The sequence below is a fragment of the Aedes albopictus genome, chromosome 2, assembly GCF_035046485.1.
Source record: "Aedes albopictus strain Foshan chromosome 2, AalbF5, whole genome shotgun sequence".
Taxonomy (NCBI): Eukaryota; Metazoa; Arthropoda; class Insecta; order Diptera; family Culicidae; genus Aedes; species Aedes albopictus.
This window is the reverse complement of record NC_085137.1, coordinates 194,050,194-194,069,176: the sequence shown is the minus strand read 5'-3', so window position 1 is coordinate 194,069,176 and position 18,983 is coordinate 194,050,194. Positions and strand designations below refer to the sequence as shown.

At 39.4% G+C, this 18,983-nt stretch overlaps 2 protein-coding genes across 2 annotated transcripts in view; one reads left to right on the top strand and one right to left on the bottom strand.

The window, feature by feature from the left end:
• The window catches only part of LOC134286310 (uncharacterized), a 29,077-nt gene extending 23,330 nt beyond the window's left edge, over positions 1-5,747 (bottom strand). Inside the window, exon 1 of the mRNA XM_062847913.1 lies at positions 4,857-5,747. Coding sequence (XP_062703897.1) covers positions 4,857-5,747 — 891 coding nt within the window. The remainder of the gene's footprint in view (positions 1-4,856) is intronic.
• Positions 5,748-6,082: 335 nt separating this feature from the next.
• LOC134286309 (uncharacterized) overlaps positions 6,083-18,983 on the top strand; it is a 28,122-nt gene continuing 15,221 nt past the window's right edge. Inside the window, exon 1 of the mRNA XM_062847912.1 lies at positions 6,083-6,973. Within this exon, the coding sequence (XP_062703896.1) occupies positions 6,083-6,973 (891 nt within the window). The remainder of the gene's footprint in view (positions 6,974-18,983) is intronic.

Below are 18,983 nucleotides of genomic sequence, written 5' to 3'. Positions count from 1 at the left end.
CTTTTAACGCCGCTGGTTTCGGTACATGAAGATGACCATTTCTGACGTAAAAAATACGAGAAATCGATTGGTGCGAAATTCATTCACCACACGGCACGGGAAGTGGTCCATTTTGCCCTTTTTTCATACATGAAGAGAATCAAAATGTATTTTCAAACAACATGCACGACTGTAGATCATTGAAAATAGCTGCAGGTGTAATTAGAGGTTCATAGCAATCATAAAAATACATGAAAAATCCCTTCTCATGCTTATTTTGCCCCATATGCCCCAACAACTGCTGGAAATTTACACTTTTACCTAATTATGAATGGATTTTCAATGTTACTGATTTGAAGTTGATTTTTTTGGCATAAACAAAAAGCGCTAAATCTATTATCACCAGAATCATCTTCGGGAGTTGTCCAGTTTGCTCCATTTTGCCCTTTTTTCATATAAAAATGATATTTCAAATGTATTTATAAGAAACAGATATTGTTGGGAATGTTGAAATTAGGTTAAGGAACAATTGGCAGCTAAGAATAATCATGTGCGTATATAAAAGATCTTTTCCCTATTTTACCCTACATGCCCCAAAACCTGCTGGATAATAACATATTTTGTATGGTTTTGTAATGTCACTGGTTGCAAAACATGAATGAGATAATTTTTGATATATACAAATGCGGTTTATCGTTTAATAGTAGAATCATTCCGTGAATGGTACAAACAGTTGTCCATTTTACCCCAATTTGCTCTGGTTGTTTTTTGTTATGTAATGAATTTATAATTAATTTAATTATTATCCCTTATTTTCATTGGTGCTGAAACCAATGTAATCGAAAATATAGTCATATATACATATATGACTTTTTCTATAACTTCAGCTTTTCATGGGGAATTAAGGGTAAAATAAGCATTTGATAAAATGTGTCAAATATGAAGAAAACTGATTAAATAGGCCGTCTTAAAGTACCAATATGTAAATATTAAAGATGCTACATTTAATCAGTTTGGTGCATGTTTGACACATATTAAGATTAAGATTAATGCTTATTATGCCCTCAATTCCCCACCAAAAGCGAGAATTAGAAAAAAGTAAAATATTTTACCTGTCCTTTTGATTACATTGGTTTCAGTACCAGAAGTCGATTAATTCGGACATAATCAAACACGAGAAATCAATTTATTCATTAGACGACAAAAAATCAGGACAAATTAGGGTAAAATGGACATCTGTTTGTACCTTCACGTGAATGATTCTAAAGGTAATCGATAAACTGTATTTGTATGTATCAAAAATGATCAATGACTTCATGTTGCAACCATGTTATAGGGTGATGTTACAAAACAATACAAAAAATGTGATCATCCAGCAGTTTTAGGGGCATGTAGGGTAAAATAGGGAAAATATCTTTCATATATGCGCGTGATAGCTGTTAGCTTCCAATTGGACCTAAAACTAATTTCAACGTTCCTTAGCAGTATCTGTTTCTTATAAGCGCATTTTAAATCTCCTTTTTCTATGAAAATAGGGCAAAATGGGGCAAATTGGACAACTCCCGAAGATGATTCTGGTAATAATAGATTCAGTGCATTTTGTTTATGCCAAAAATCAATTTCAAATCATTAACATCAAATATCAATTCATAATTAGGTAAAAGTGTGAATTTTCGGCAATTGTTGGGGCATATGGGGCAAAATAAGCAATTTACAGGATCTTCCATGTGTTTTAATGATTGCTATGAACCTCTAATGACACCTGCAGCTATTTTCAACGATCTACAGTCGTGCTTGTTGTTTGAAAGTACATTTTGATTATCTTATTGTATAAAAAAAAGGGCAAAATGGATCACTTCCCGTGCCGTGCGGTGAATGAATTTAGCACCAATCGATTTCTCGTATTTTTTTACGTCAGAAATGGTCATCTTCACGTACCGAAACCAGCGGCGTTGAAAGATCCGTTTTTTGGGTCGATTTTTCCCACTGTGGGATGCTTGCTTTCCTTGACTAAAACGATAGTTGAAGTGATCGTCGTTTGATCTGTTCTGTACTGCAATAGTGTTGTCTTGAATAGCTTTGAACGAATTACATCTCTAAAGCAATTTATTCTCACTACCGGAAAGATGAGTCGAGTTATCGAAAACTTCACTATGTCATCCCTATAATCGAAAGAAAAAGAGAAAAAAGAGAGCCTCTCTCTCTTGCAGATAGGACCTCAAACCCTTAAATCTTTGTCCAGAATTAAGGGTTGTGAAAAGTCGCATCACGTCACACATTCTAAAAGTTTTATTTTTTTTTTTATTTTTGACATTTAGTTATGTAAAGAAAGATGAGATAATATTCAAATGATTTCTAAGATATCAATATAATGAATCTAATCAACAATACAAATAAAACATAATCATAGTCATAGTGAATCATCTATCAGCTGCGCAAAAATTAATCCAGAATGGCTTCCTAAAGAAATTCCCGGAAGAAATTCTAGAGAAATTCCCGGTGGAACTTCTAAGGGATTTTCCGAATAAACTCTTGAATGGAATTCCCGAAGGAACTCGTAGAGGCAATCCCGTAGGTACACCTAGAGGAATTCCCGGATGAACTCCTAAACGAATTTCCAAAAAAACATCTTAAAGGAATGTTTGGAGAAATTCCTAGAATAATTCTGGAAACAAACATTAGAAGAACTGTTAGAGAAATTTCCGGAGGAACTCTCAGTGGAATTCACGGAAGAACTCCTTGAGGAATTCTTAGATAAATTACCGGAGGAACTCATAGAGGAATTTGCAGAGGAAACTCTGGTCATTCCTTGTGCAGCTCCCAGAAATACTTTTAGAGCAACTAGTAAATAAAATGCCGGAGGAGCTTTCGGAGGAATTTTCGGAGGTACTTCTAGAGAAATTGCCGAAGAAATTTGGACTGGAATTCAAGAAAGAACTCGTATCCGAGCAGAGGAAAATAGCAAATTGATAACAAAAGAATCACATAGCCTGTATTTATATCATAATTTGTTATTGTTAACTTATCAAAATACAGTATTGTTCCGATTTTATCACGCGCCTTTTCAAAAATGCTATTAAATATTCTACAAAATCTATACGCATTTTCAATATTTTTAACGTTGCAAAATGCACCTTCAACGTTTGTCTTAAAGAAGAGGGGAGCCACTTGCTCTCAAATGTAACAGCAAATGAATGAGAAATAAAGGACTTACGGCGTGATAAAATCGGAACATTACTGTATATCTTTTTAATAACATGTTTTGTTGGGTAATCTTGTTTTGTTATGCTAACGTTATTGGGATATATCCACAAGATAATATTTCAATAATATATTTTGTTGTAGATCAAGTTTAGTTATTATTCTACTATAGAGAATGTACAAATATGTGATGAACAATAACACAACAGTAACAATTTCACAAATTTCCTGTTATTAAGTTGTAATTGGTCTAACAAAACATGTTATTGAGTTAGTCTTCTAGGAATAATTTTTTGTTATGATATTAAGCCTAAATAACATATTTTATTATGCTGTTGATATTTTCTTCTGCTCGGGTAGAGAAACTACCAGAGGTATTCCTAGATGAGTTTCCGGACGAACTCTTAAAGGAATTCCTGGAATAATTTCTTGAAGAATTTCCGAAGAAATTCGTAAAGAAATTCCCTGAGGAACTCATACAGGAGGTCGTAGAGGAACTCGTAGAGGAGTTCCCGGAGGTACTCCTGAAGAAATTCCCGGATCAACTCCCACATAAATTCCTGAGAGAAGTTGTAGAGAAATTCTCGATGGAACTCCTAGAAGAATTCCCAGGAAATTTATGAAGAAATTCTCGGAAGAACTCGTAGTGGAATTCCCGGATGAACTCATAAAGGGTTTCCCGGAAGAACTTCTAGAAAAAATCCCCGAGATACTTTAAGATAAATTGCTGGGAGAACTCCTAGAGGAGCGTTTGGGGAATCTCCTGGATGTGTTCCCGGAAGATATCTTGAAGGAACTCTTTAGAGGAATTCTCGGAGGAACTTCTAAAGGAATTACTGAAAAAACTATACAGGAATTTCCGTAAGAACTCCTAGAGGAACTTCCGGGGAATTCTTAAAGAAACTCTCGGAGGAAACTCCGGCATACCCAGTGCAACTTCTGGATAAAATTTATAGAGCAACTCGTAGTGAAATTGCCTGGGGAACTTCTTCCCGATGAAACTCGTAAAGGTGTTCCCGAAGATATTCGAATTCCCAGAAGTACTTCCAGGCGAAATCCCGGAACAACTTCTAGAGACAGTCACGATGAAACTCTAAGTGTAATTCGGAGAAAGTCTCTTAAATAAAGTCAAATCAATCAATCAATTAGTGTAATTCCCGAAAAAAAAATCGGTTTGGAATCCCCGAAGGAACTCGTAGAGGAATTCCCGGAGGAATTCCTGGAGTAAATCCCGAAGGAATTGCTGGAGAAAGAAATCCTAGAGAAATTCCCACAAGAACTTCTAAAACATTCCGGAGAAACCTCTGGAAGAATTTCAGAAAGAACTCTTAAAGAAACTTCTGGAAGAATTCCAGGAGGAACTGCTACAGAACAATCACGAAACGCGACGCGAGATAAGACACGACACTTATGGTTCTTACAATCGTCAAAATAATTAAAAAATTACCTTAATGCCGACCGGTTTCGGGCTCGATGCAGCCCATCTACGGGACAATGTCCGACTGATTGCGCTGGTCCAAGTTGAGAGAGAGAGAATGCTACTGCTGCTGGTGGTTCGTGTCGACGAGATCGAATAGACTCGACATGATGGGAGGATCGTCTTCATTCATCAGCGGTTTTTGGGCATTGCTGATAAACATTGACTCCCATGCGTTTAAGTGGGAAGCTTTTCTTACTGTTTTAACGATCTTTGCACTTCCCCAATCTATTTCGTGGTCGGTTTCCACCGTATGAGCCGCCACGCTCGATTCGTTGCTCTTCTTAGACACCACGGCGTTCTTATGTTCCCTTATGCGGACTTTGACTTTTCGGCGGGTTTGTCCAATGTAAACCGCCGGACAGTCTTTGCAGGGAATCTGGTATATGCCAGACTGCTCGTCAGGTGGAACCTTGTCTTTGAGGTTGCAAAGCAGGTCACGCAGAGTGTTCTCACTTTTGTGAACAACGTGTAACCCTTGTCGATGAAGTGTGGTTTTTATGGGGTTCGTTATTTTCGGGTAGAATGGCAGGCTTACTCTTTTTACTTCTTTGGTGTCCGGCTGTAGGGTAGTTATACTGTTGCGCTGTGTTTTTCGCTTATGTTTTCGGATGATTTTATCCACAAAAGGCTTGTCGTACCCATTCACTTCGGCTGCTGAATAAATACGGTCTTTCTCTTCTTCAAACTCTTCCTTCGCCATGGGTACGTTGAACAACCGGTGTGCCATAGAGTGGAAAGCGGCTTGTTTCTGGGCACCGAAGTGATTGGAATCCGAAGTGATGTATCTGTCGGTGGAGGTAGGCTTGCGGTAGATCCCGAATTTCAACGTGCTGTCTTCTTTTCTACTGATCAACAGATCGAGAAAGGGGAGTCTCCCTTCTACTTCCTTCTCTACGGTAAATTTAATCGTATTGTGTTGGGAGTTTAACATGCTCAACGTTTGATCCAGGTATCGTTCTTTAACCGGAGCAAAAACATCATCAACGTAGCGCCACCAGATCCTGGGAAACAACTTCTTCTTTTGAGCTTGGTTCTCAAAATCGCTCATGAAGAGGTCCGCTAGCAATGGGGACAGCTTGCTACCCATACTGAGCCCAAAGGTTTGCCTGTAAACCTTCCCCCTGAACGTGAAAAAATTCTGGTTCATACACACCTGGGCTACGGAGAGATACGCTTCGATATGATTTGGTGGAGCTCGGCTGCGTTCCAAGTGACGACGCAGGCTTTGAAGGGCTTCGTTGACTGGTACGCTCGGGAACAGTCCCAGTCAACGAAGCCCTTCAAAGCCTGCGTCGTCACTTGGAACGCAGCCGAGCTCCACCAAATCATATCGAAGCGTATCTCTCCGTAGCCCAGGTGTGTATGAACCAGAATTTTTTCACGTTCAGGGGGAAGGTTTACAGGCAAACCTTTGGGCTCAGTATGGGTAGCAAGCTGTCCCCATTGCTAGCGGACCTCTTCATGAGCGATTTTGAGAACCAAGCTCAAAAGAAGAAGTTGTTTCCCAGGATCTGGTGGCGCTACGTTGATGATGTTTTTGCTCCGGTTAAAGAACGATACCTGGATCAAACGTTGAGCATGTTAAACTCCCAACACAATACGATTAAATTTACCGTAGAGAAGGAAGTAGAAGGGAGACTCCCCTTTCTCGATCTGTTGATCAGTAGAAAAGAAGACAGCACGTTGAAATTCGGGATCTACCGCAAGCCTACCTCCACCGACAGATACATCACTTCGGATTCCAATCACTTCGGTGCCCAGAAACAAGCCGCTTTCCACTCTATGGCACACCGGTTGTTCAACGTACCCATGGCGAAGGAAGAGTTTGAAGAAGAGAAAGACCGTATTTATTCAGCAGCCGAAGTGAATGGGTACGACAAGCCTTTTGTGGATAAAATCATCCGAAAACATAAGCGAAAAACACAGCGCAACAGTATAACTACCCTACAGCCGGACACCAAAGAAGTAAAAAGAGTAAGCCTGCCATTCTACCCGAAAATAACGAACCCCATAAAAACCACACTTCATCGACAAGGGTTACACGTTGTTCACAAAAGTGAGAACACTCTGCGTGACCTGCTTTGCAACCTCAAAGACAAGGTTCCACCTGACGAGCAGTCTGGCATATACCAGATTCCCTGCAAAGACTGTCCGGCGGTTTACATTGGACAAACCCGCCGAAAAGTCAAAGTCCGCATAAGGGAACATAAGAACGCCGTGGTGTCTAAGAAGAGCAACGAATCGAGCGTGGCGGCTCATACGGTGGAAACCGACCACGAAATAGATTGGGGAAGTGCAAAGATCGTTAAAACAGTAAGAAAAGCTTCCCACTTAAACGCATGGGAGTCAATGTTTATCAGCAATGCCCAAAAACCGCTGATGAATGAAGACGATCCTCCCATCATGTCGAGTCTATTCGATCTCGTCGACACGAACCACCAGCAGCAGTAGCATTCTCTCTCTCTCAACTTGGACCAGCGCAATCAGTCGGACATTGTCCCGTAGATGGGCTGCATCGAGCCCGAAACCGGTCGGCATTAAGGTAATTTTTTAATTATTTTGACGATTGTAAGAACCATAAGTGTCGTGTCTTATCTCGCGTCGCGTTTCGTGATTGTCGTGTTTGTTCTTACGTTAGCACTAAATACACAAATTAAAAGTGAACTGCTACAGAAATTAGCGGAAGAACTTCCAAAAGAATTCCCGGAAGAACTTCTAGAGGAATTACCGGAGTAAACTTCTGGTATTTCCAGTGCAATTTCTATGAACTCTTAAAGGAATTCCCCTAGAAATTCCCGGATGAACTCGTTGAAGAACTCGAGGAGGAATTCCCGAAGGTGCTCCTTGAGGAAGTGCCGGACGAACTCCCAAAGGAATTCCCAGGAAGAGCTTCTAGAGAAATTGCCGGAGGATCTCCTAAAAGAATACCCGGAGGAAGTACTACAAAAAGTCCTAGTGAAACTTCTGTGGCCCGGAGAAACTCCTAGAAGATGTCTTTGAGGAAACTCTCGGAATTACAGAGGAACCTTCTAGAGTTCCCGGAGGAACTCCTAGCGGAATTCTTGGCGAAACTGCTGGAAGATCCTCAAAAGAGTTGCTGGAGAAATTGCATCTCTTCTGGAGATAAACACGACAAAACATGTTTTTTAGAATTACTAGCATTTTCTTCAATCTTCGGAATCCGTAGATTCTTTCTACGGCCATCAGTTATCTTCATGAACCCCCGGTATCTTTATGAACTCGATTTAATTCAAAGGACAAACGTTTTCACTTTTGTCACAAAACTTTTGCAATTTTTAGTGACATTTTGGGCTTTTTTCAGCTTTTTTTTGGGGTTTTTTGGCTTGACAAAACTAGTGTCGCTTCCCCTGTTTTTCAATGCGTTTTTAAGATCGGCGTAGAAAATTGGAGTTCGGCGGCGCACCGAAAAATAATCGGCGGCGGCGTGAACCACAAATCGGCGGCGCACACCTTTAGGGCGCTTCATGATATCATGACAATAATCCTCGATATACGGTCATTATGAATAACGAAAGACGTTTCCATAAAAAAGAATCATTTGATGCCATCAGCTTGATTACCATTTCCATGAATACGGCAATATTTAGTCATGAAACCATGACACTGAATCATGAATTCATAACTGAAATATCGAAAACCATGAAATAAACAAATTTGAGCACTTTAAGTGTTACGTAAACTTCTCTATTAACCCTTATGTGGCCGGCAGGGTACCCGGGTACCCAGCGCCCATTTAAAAAGCACGCTGTAGAAAAAAGCAAAAAGTTTGTCGGCCACATAACGGTTAACCTGGCAATCGGCGGCATTAAAAAATGAAACTAGATTTTTCTTGGAAAAATTGATATGTGGGGCTGACACGTGACTAGTGTTGATTGAAGAAATTATAAATACGACTTCTGTGATGCGAATACTGAAATGATAACAATTTTCAAAAGGATAGATAAGAACTAGTGACTTCGAATGTAACTCGCAGATTTTTTCATTTTTTTTTTTAAATAGATCCCAGTATTACCAATTGGTATTGTGGGCTTTCTAATCGTGCGATTAGCGGTTAGTTCAGACATTTCGTAAGCCCGCTCCAGTCAGAGGAAATTTTTCGACAAAGTGTGTTTTCCGTTGACATGTGTTAAATAGTAATGCTCAGTCTGTGCAGTCTCTGACTGAAGGCGGTATTAAATGTCCTTTTTTCTTTTTATTATCAAAATTATACTTGCTTTAACATGATTACTTTTTTCAAATATAGAAAATTAAGATAGGAAAAAAATGTAGACTACGCTTTGTAAAAGCATTTGGAGGAATTAATAGCGACTCTAAAATAGAAATTTCTGGCTCAACTTTTGGAAAGAATGAAATGGATTCCGGAAGAATTTTAGGTGGAATTTCTAGATAAAGTACCAAACATTCTTTGGTAGAATACAAGGGAGCGTTTTTATGGGGAAATTATTACAAAACTAAAAAAAAAACTTGGAGAAATGATTGATGATATAGATGAAGAGAATCTTAGAGACTTTTATAGAGATCTCTTTCTTAGAAAATCTATCCTAAGATAATTCTTGAAAAGCCTACCTACAATTCCTCCAGAAGTTTCATCCAAAATTTTACCTACAATTCTTTTAGAAAATACACTAACATGCCCTATGGAGTTCTCTCTTTAGAATATTTTTTTTTAGAAAGTTTTGCTTGTAAATTTTCAAGAAATTATGTTGTAACTTCTGATATTTCTGCATATTTATCAGGAATTTCAAAAAAAAAAAAGCTTTATTAATATCACAATAATAGTAGAAAGGTTTTAAAATTCATTGCCAGAAAATTTTCTGAAGTTCCATTCCTAAATTAAAATACAAATCTCTATGAATTGCAAGCAACATTTCGAATATATATTCTCCAACTAAATTTTCTTCCAAAATTTGGCAAAATTTGAATATCAAAACTACCTATTTCGGTAATTTCTGTATTCGATTTGACTGAGGCTCTGTATACGAACTGTCAAATACCTATGTAAAAGGTAAATAATTTTCTGTATTTGAAGTAACTGTGTTAATTCACTGAAAATACCAAAATTGTCTGTAGTGGAATGACATTCTCTGATAAAGTTTTTCAAGTACTAGGCACCCTGTAATGCATCGCTTCCCAACCTTGGCTCTCGCGACTCCCCAGTCTGTTGTCACCCCGCTTTTGGTAGAACAATCGCAGTGTGCCTGCAAGCAGTTGGGGGGTCGCGAAACGAAGGTTGGGAAACCATGCTGAAATGGAACAAATGTCTACTAAAAATATAACAAAATTTTCGACAAATGTCGTTCCCAAGTAATACTTTTGAGTCAAATGTACTGGAATGCGTTCTTAGAAGCACTATAAACTCAAAATTCAACAATGTAGGCCTTAAGTCGGTTTTCAGGACCTCCTCGAAGCCTCATTTTTTTTGGTTGTTGCAGTCTTTCATTCCGGTACGATTAGCACTTTATCTATTAGGTAAAGGTTCGACAACTGTGAGCGTGTTAAGAGCCGAAAGAGAGGTTGAATTGTGTAAATAGGTGTGGGCTCTGAGTCAGTTCGGCTTTCTGTTCCGCAGAGTCTTTACTTGTTCTGTGGTTTAGTTGGTTAAAGCGCCGGTCTAGCGAATACGGAGTCATGGGTTCGAATCCCACCAGAACGTGTTTTTTTTTTACAATATCATCTCTCAAATTGTCAGTTAATCAACATTCTGTGTCTTCCAATTATTAAGTTTTTTTCCAGTAGGTTCGACTTGTTTCATGTTAATACAAGTAACCTGACTTGAACACTAAAATTCAAAACCATGTTTGATATCTACCTTCCTAGCAAATCTACCAACAAGGCTCATCACTGCATAATCGACATGAGAGGCGCCATCAATTTTCGTCTCCGGTTGTGACTGCCACGGCGCAAAAACACGCAGCTAGTCCAGGTGGGTATATTGTGTTCCACGGCATGTGCCTAGTATGTGTAGATATAGAATTTCACAAACCCAAGCCCCCCCTCATCAACCTCCAATATCCGAAGCTGTGTACCCCGGAAAGACGTGGTGCACCTGAATGTGCACTTTCCGCAGTGCACCAGACGACGACCACCACCACTAACCCGAACTTGACGCCGACGGGTTCCTCTTTAGCGTAAAAATAAAAACGGACGAAGATTGTCATCAAGTGGGAGAAGCCGGGGGTTCCGGCGGAAATTTGGGCTACCCTAACAGGGCGCGCGGAGGGCTAGGAGGGGTAGAAACTGGAACTGGAAAGGAAGCGGCACTCAATCAACACACGACCCTCACTCAGCGCTGGTGTGCAATATTTTCCATCCGCAACTGTGGGCCTCTATGGGAAGAAGCCTTGCATTCGAATGCACGACAGGGGTTCTCGACCAGGATGCACTGATAGGCAGTTTCATATGTTCGAACGATAACGTCTGCATCACAGGCGAAGCAAACGAGTTGACGCCTCTAGAGCCGACCTACTGATAATCAATTGATAAGAAGTAAAAGTTCCGGAAAAGTCTAACTCACTAAGCGGTTGAGAACCCCTGCTCCGCTGAGTAGCTCCAGTTTTTACGTACTATCCACGTCAGCTGAGTCCGTGTTTACTATTGTGAATTATTCACCGTGTGTGAGTTTGTATGTTGAGTTGATACAACCCTTCAGTAGTGGTGGTAGCGTCCCTTGCTATGTACAATAGTTGGAAAGACTTTTTGCGTCGTTGTTTTGCACCTTTGAACTCTTTCCGACTGAAACTGAGGCTAAGGCAAGCAGCTGACGACCGACGTAGATACGGCGGGCGGTACAGCAATTGCACCGCGGTGAAGGCGCGATATCATCACTGATTGTGGAAAGACGCGGAGAGAGCGTCGGCGTCGTCGGAGTCAAAGGGAACTCCGTTTTGTTATTGTTGATTACGTCGAATCATATCGCGATGATTGCCGGATTGCCGCCGCCAGCTCTGGAGCGAGCGGGAGCCCCTCTATTATAGTTATTATCGTGGGGGTTCATTGTTTTTGCGGAGGGCCGCCGTATGGGGATTTTAATTCGAGGAATCACGGCCAGAGGCTAATTAGGAACAGGCCTGGTGGCGCCAAACAGTTGGCGATTGTTGTGTTGCGATGCGACGAAGCGCTGCTGCTGGCTAGACTAACGATTGTTGTATGTAGGTACCTACTAGGTACATATGCGGGAAAGGTGGGTTGCGAGCGACCCCGGTCTCGCAAATTGGATTGCGGCGTTGTTGTGTGCGACGTGTGTGGATATGTGGGAAATTCATATTGTCTATCCGGTTGGAATCAAGACCGACATTCAATCAAAAATTGCCATTTTCTTGGTCCAAAAGTGTCGCAACTGTTTCGCATCTAGTGCACTGTGTGGCTGACAACAACGGGAAGGATGCGCACTACTTTTGACATGATTAAAAAAACGTCGCGAGTTGGGTTGCGTCGCAACTTGATTGTGCGAAGTCCGGTTTGGTGGCGGCCCGACAATATCGAATTTCGCGCGTTGACGGTCATCACCACTGACTGGAGAGGTGGGTACGGCGGTAACTCAGGTGATAATCAGCTGGGTGTTACGTCGTATGTCCGAGTAACCTTGAATGTGACTAAATTTTTGATCCGAGATAGGCTAGCGACGAAGGGGCATGGATGATTTAGCGATAACTGAGCTTAAAGCTAAAGATCAGCTGATTTCGCATTGGAAATTATGAAGAAACATAACATAGATATTTTTACACCTAAATTTACAACCAACAGAATAAAATGAAACGAGCTCACCAATCCATTGTCCTAAAAGACTAAAAACATCAATGCATGCAAAGATTCAGTTACGACTGTAGATCTTATGTTTCAAACTCAAGGAGAGTTTGGAAAATCTAGAATCTCTCAGGAAGCTGCAAGAATGTTAAACGCATAAATATCAGCCTCCATCAACACAAAAAATGCATGATGAGCTTGATCGACCTTAAGCAGTTGCTACTGCAGCAGTATCGCCAGAATAACTGCACCTACACAAGGAAGCAATCGTAGGACTGCTTGGGGGCCGTTCATAAACCAAGTAAGCCGGACCTCCTCCCTTACTTTAAGAAATCTATGTGTTTTATGAACGGCTTCTTTGGAGTAACATACATCTTCGGAAGGAAGTGATGATGCAATCGCTCGCCCATGGCAGACCAGGAAGAAAGTGAATGGAAACATCAAAGAAGGGGAAAGAGATGGCTCAAGGATTGAACTCAGTACCTTCTAATCAGAAGCTGAAGTCAAGCATACCAAAACATAGCATAAACACTAGACTGGGTCAACAAAGACGATTTTTTGGAACAAAGCTTTTTCGATTCCTTCTAGCGTCCAAAACAACCGTGCAAAATTTGGAAGCAATTGGTTGCGTCCCCGTATTCTACATTGCGATTGAAATTTGTAGGGAATTTAGTATGGGAAAACGAACTTTTTTGCATTTTTCTCATAAATTGATATTTTTTTGTCTAAAACGGTCTAACTATTGAGGTTCAAGTATAGCCTAGGATATGCCGAAAAACTCTGCCGAAGACCGCAAAGTGATCCGACACTTGTGACAAAAGTTATTACGTTCAGAGTGGCTGATGGTGCTTAACATTTAACATGTAAAGGAATAACATCAACAGTAAAATCTCAATTTTTGGCCTAAGTTACCAAAAGAATAACTTTTTTCACAAGCGTCGAATCACTTTGCGGTCTTCGGAAAAGTTTTTCGGCATATCCTAGACTTGACATTAACGTCATTAGTTACAAGTATTTAGACAAAAAATTCAACATATGAGTATAATGCAAGAAAGTACAATTTCCCATACTAAATTCCATACAAATTTCAATCGCAATGCGGAATACGGGGACAATCGCAGACAACCAATCGCTTCCACATTTTGCACAGTAGTTTTGGACGCTAATATAGATTAAAAAAGCTTTGTTCCAGGTTGATGCGATTGAATTTTAATTTTCCTCATACAACGTTGGCCCAATCTAATAAACACTTTCACAAATTGTAAAAGGAGTTTATTAGAAGATGGGGTAGAAAAAACTGATGGCTAAAAGTGTTACTGTAGGCACCAAGCCAATGAAAATTGTGTGAAAATGGCCTTTGAAGTCCTAACAAAATTCAAATACTGCTATTTAATCTTGTCCGACGTTTTGGTCTCATTTAGGACCTTCCGCAGGAACTCTCATTGATAATTTATTTATATGACGGTTTTTAAATAAATAGTGAAAATACATTTTTTACCAACTATTACAGAAAGTCTCCGTTCGACGGAACACACTGGACGATGAATTTGTAACAATTGGTAGTTTTATACTTTAATTATGCTAACACGTAGTGTGAAAATGGCCTTTTCAGTCCAAAAAGTATTCAAATAGAGTAACGTTGAGCACATAGTGGCTGAGGTGCGATGCAAAGAGATAAGAGATCGTATAAGCGTCGAAGCACACTCTGTGGAAACTATATGCAGAACGCATGAACCGCACATAGTAGATGAGTTGCGATGAGTGCGGAGATGCGATGGAGCTGCTTCGACGCATGTGATCGCAAGAGAACGCAAGAGAATGCTTGTCGGGTATGGATTTTATGACTGCGCTCGTTGTGTATGTAAAGCAATGCGGATTTAATGTGTTGGGAATGCTAGTAGGTAATATAAAATGCGTTAATATGTTGTTGTTTTTAAATATAACTCAATGCTTTTCACATGACTTGCATTTTGATGAACCAGACGTAATAAAAATTTATCATACTGTCTATCGATCGCCATGTAAAATAACATATTTCATTGCATATAAAATAGTATTCCATCAAATCGTTTAAGTTTTTTACAGCATATTTTTGTTATTATATGTGTATAAAAATCATTTTATTTTCTATGCTCGGGATTTAAATGAAGTGATCAATGTTTGATATGATCGTTTGTTCAGTGCATGCTATTCATGTCCAAGTTAGAAAGTTTAAGGGTTTTATGGTATTCAACTCAATTGCTAAAAGGATTCTGATTCAAAGGTTCTGCTTTTTTCTTTGTCAGGCAAAACTAGAAAAGAGTGTGACATCGATTTCGATTGATACTCTTTTACCTAATATATGATGAATATTGTGTACTTGGGTGTCTACTCATTACTCAAAATAAAATTCCCTGAGTTTTCCAGGTTTTTCCAGATGCAATTTTGAAAGTTTATAATTAAAAAAATAACCCAAATTTTTTAAAAATTATAAAGGGTGACTTAAAGTATCATCGCCAGGTTTGTTTTCTTCGTCATGAGGGATTTATGCCGGTCAAATTGCCTGAAACTTGATCATATTCAATTTGGTTGGGAAGGATTTGATGCCAACTCTGAGTTCAACAGGTTTCTGTTTGAGTACGTCCCGATATTTCTTGCAAAGGTTTTCCGATATACTAGAGATTCTCGCTGGATTCTTCCTGAAGATCCATCCAAAACTATTCAAAGTTTCTTCAAGAATGTCGTAGCCATGCGGTTAGAGTCCGGGTGGATAAGGGTTCGATTCCCGCTCCGACCGATGAAAATTTTCACGAGAATAGCTTCTTATCCGTAGCCACTCCGTGTTAAGTTTCGTTCAATCGGTACAGCCGCCGGCTGAAGCCAGTGTCCATGCCTTTTTTAACGGTTCTCCGGGACAGCTATCCATAAACTATTGGATTTTTACCGATAGTTTTCCGATATTCCTCTTGTTTTCCTCGCGGAACTTCGTTCGCAGCTGCTTTCAAGATTCCATATGGTTTTCAGAATTTCTCCTTGGATGTTCTTAATATTTTTTCTCGGGATTACTATTATCTCGCACTTTTTTCGAGATGTCTCATTTTTTCTCAGGTTTTTCCTGAAGTTCCTGTCGAGATTTCTTCAATAACACTTTGCGGAGTTTCTCGCAAGATTTTATTTGAATTCCCTCGAATATTTCTCCATGAATTTCCTATAAGGTATTTCGTAAGTTATTTCAGGAGACATTCTGATGAAAACCCGTAGAAGAATCCCTGCAATTACTTTGGGAGAAATTCCTGAATGAATATCCAGAATCTCGGGACAATTTCTGGTAAAGATTCCGGGAAGAATTTTGGGAATAATGCACAGAATATCTATAAAAACTCTCAGGTGGATCACTATAAGAAATCCGGTACAACTACAAGAAACAGCCTGGCTCTGAGAATATGCAAGAGAAGAATTCAATGAGAAATATCAGCAATAACTCCTGTAGAAATCCCAGAAGGCACTCTGGAAAAAAAAATCTTAGGGGAAAATCCAGGGTATTTTAATTAAGAAAAGCTCTGAGAGACATCTCATGACCAACATCGGAAGGAATCTTCTGAGAGAAGTTCCAGAAGATATTCCGAGAAAAATCTCAGGTAAAACTTCAAAATAAACATCGCAAAAACTTTTAACAAATTCCTGTAGGAGACCAGGAAGAACATCTCGAAGAAAGTCCAAAGCAATGGTTTGAAGATATCACAGGAAAAAATAAAAGAAATCTCTTGAGGAACTCTTGCAGTAAATTCGTGAAAACTCCTTCAGAAATCCTTGGAGAAACTTAAGTAGAAACCCCAGGAATAACTTCTTTAGCAACTCTGAAAAACGTTCTGTGGAGATCTTCTGGGGAAGTCCCAAGAGGAACACCGGAAGGAATCGGGTAAAATTTTCGCGAGGAGTGTCGAAAAAAATTCCACGTTTTATCCCGACAGACATTCTTATAGAGTATTCGGAATAAATTCTGGTAGAAATCCTACGAAGATTTCTTTGAGCAAAACACTGGAGGAACTCGGAGAAGAAATAGCATCCCCGTGAAAAACTCCAGGAGAAATCGGTTGGAATTCAGGAATCCTAGAAGGAATCCGAAAGTATACCTTTCCGAAAAAAAATCAAAAAGGAATACAGTAGACGTTCGTTCGGTGCAAACGCTTTAAGGGGCTGTCCATTAATTACGTAAGGGTTTCTGGGGGGAGGGGGGGGTTTGAGAAATCTTACGCGCCATACAAAAAATTTTAGGATTTCATACAAAAAATCTTACAAGGGGGGGAGGGGGTGTCAGAAAATCGCTAAAATTCCCTTACGTAATTAATGGACAGCCCCTAACTGCAATGATTTTTAACTGCAAGTACGCTAAGTGCAACAATTTTGCAGTTATCGCACCGCTATCCTTCAAAATCAAATGTCAACAGTGATGCGATGTTTTCTGCATGCGCTTTTGTTGCAGTGCAATGTTTTGCGAATGCACTTTCGCTGCATTCTGCAGCAACTGACAGCTCTTTGACACCTGTCAGTTGTTGCAGTTATCGAATTCTATTCGGTAAGTGAAACGTAAACATGTTGCAGTTATCGAACGCCTACTGTACCAAAAAAAATAGCGTCAAAAATGCGGAATGGAATTTTATAAGAATTCCTGGGAGGCATTCCAGGAGATATTGTTAAAGAAGTTCCAGAAAGAAATTCTGACGGAATTTCTGGAAAAAAATCCTTGTAGCGAAATTTCTATATGGATTTTTACTACCAGGTTCATACGACCGATTTTATCTTTCCGCTCTTACAGATGAAACGATCATTTTACTACCCACATCCAAAGAAGCGCTTCAACATACAAGCGACTTCATCGATCAAATCACGCGAGTCGTTGATGCGCACTAAATAGGCGAAAAAGGATGTGAAAACAACATGCGCACCCTCATTGAAAACCTCATGCACTATGGCCTATCAAACTTCCCTCTTCTCATCTCATAACTTATCGCATCCGATCGCATCTCACCTTACCCACTATGGTCACAGCCTAACGACCCGATTTTTTTCAGCCCCTGGTAGCATACTGGGCTGACAAAATCAGGACATTTTTTAAAATCTTTTTTTTATTCATGGAAAAATGTTCTGAGCTCGTCACAGACAGTAGTAGCGAGTGAGGGGTTACGGAAATAGGTGGGATTTGATAGAATTCGAATTTTCTCTAAAAACTGGGGTGACTTAGGGTATTATCAGCAAGTTCTTTCTCTTCGTTATGGGGGGTTTTGTCGGCCAAATTGCCTGAAACTTGGCCATCTAAATCAATTCGGTTGGAAAGGATTTGAAACCAACTCTGGGTTCAATAGGTATGAAAAAACTCATGACGAAGAGAACAAAACTGCCGAAAATACTTCAATTCCACTATTTCGTAAATTTCGCTGGCAATCTTTTTGGAAGTCCCGTACCGTAATTTCGAGTGAAATTGATCACTTTTCACAGATTCTGGCGCTCAATTTTTGAATAGTTTCCGGTATTATCAAACACAATGCTTTCAAACAAGTACGATCATGGAATCCATCAGTCTACGACATCGGAACTTTTACAGCGAATCATTTGAATGTAATGAATAATGTTTGAAATAAAAAAAATCAATAATTCTGCTGTCGGGGTAAATTTGGTCAGGCAGGGGTCAGAGAGCAGAACATAGTTTTTCCAACTGAACTCAAGATCCTAGAATGTGGAAAACATAAAAAAAACTCTTACAACTGTACTAAATGTTTTATTATTTAAGTCTAAAGTTTTGATTAACCTTAACATTTTGATAACAAAATCAGAAAACGATTAGCTTAGAGCTAGAAACATTGATTCGAATGTTCATTACATGTGACTATTATGGCAAAGAAAGTTTGAAGGCGTCTTTCACAATCGCTAAATCCGTTTCTTGGGAAAATGTTAAATTCAACACAGAAATATGTAATGAATTTTATACCTAATTGTTAACTCATCATTCAATAGCCCCTTACTTAATCAAATCAAGGTAATTCTTCCCATCTTATTTTCAGTTTACGGCGTTATTTTTGTCAAAAAAAAAGACCTAACGTCGATTAATTTCACTCCACTGATCAATTACACCAGAAATCACGACACTTAATAGTTATTTATGTAACGAGTTGCAAAAAGTAAGTTTTTTTTTCACTATACAACTCATTTGAGTTGCATAATGTTCATAATGCAACCCAAATGAGTTGCATTATGAACATCATGCAACTTTTTTTTCATTATGCAATCCATTTCAATTTTATTATGCAATTGAAATGGATTGGATTGGAACAGGTAGGAAAAAAGACCAATATGACACAAAAATGAGTTATACAAAATAGAAATAATGATACTGAATTGCAGAAAGAATATTTCAACCCAAGCCGCGCACACTGCTTAGTTGCCACGCCAAAAAGTGCACTGCTGGTAGACAATTTTTTGAAACTATTCATTTACGCACACGTTCACATTGCATACTGAACAAATCACATCAAAACTCAAGACCCCATCAACACAAATGTATACCACTCTCACTCACTAGAAA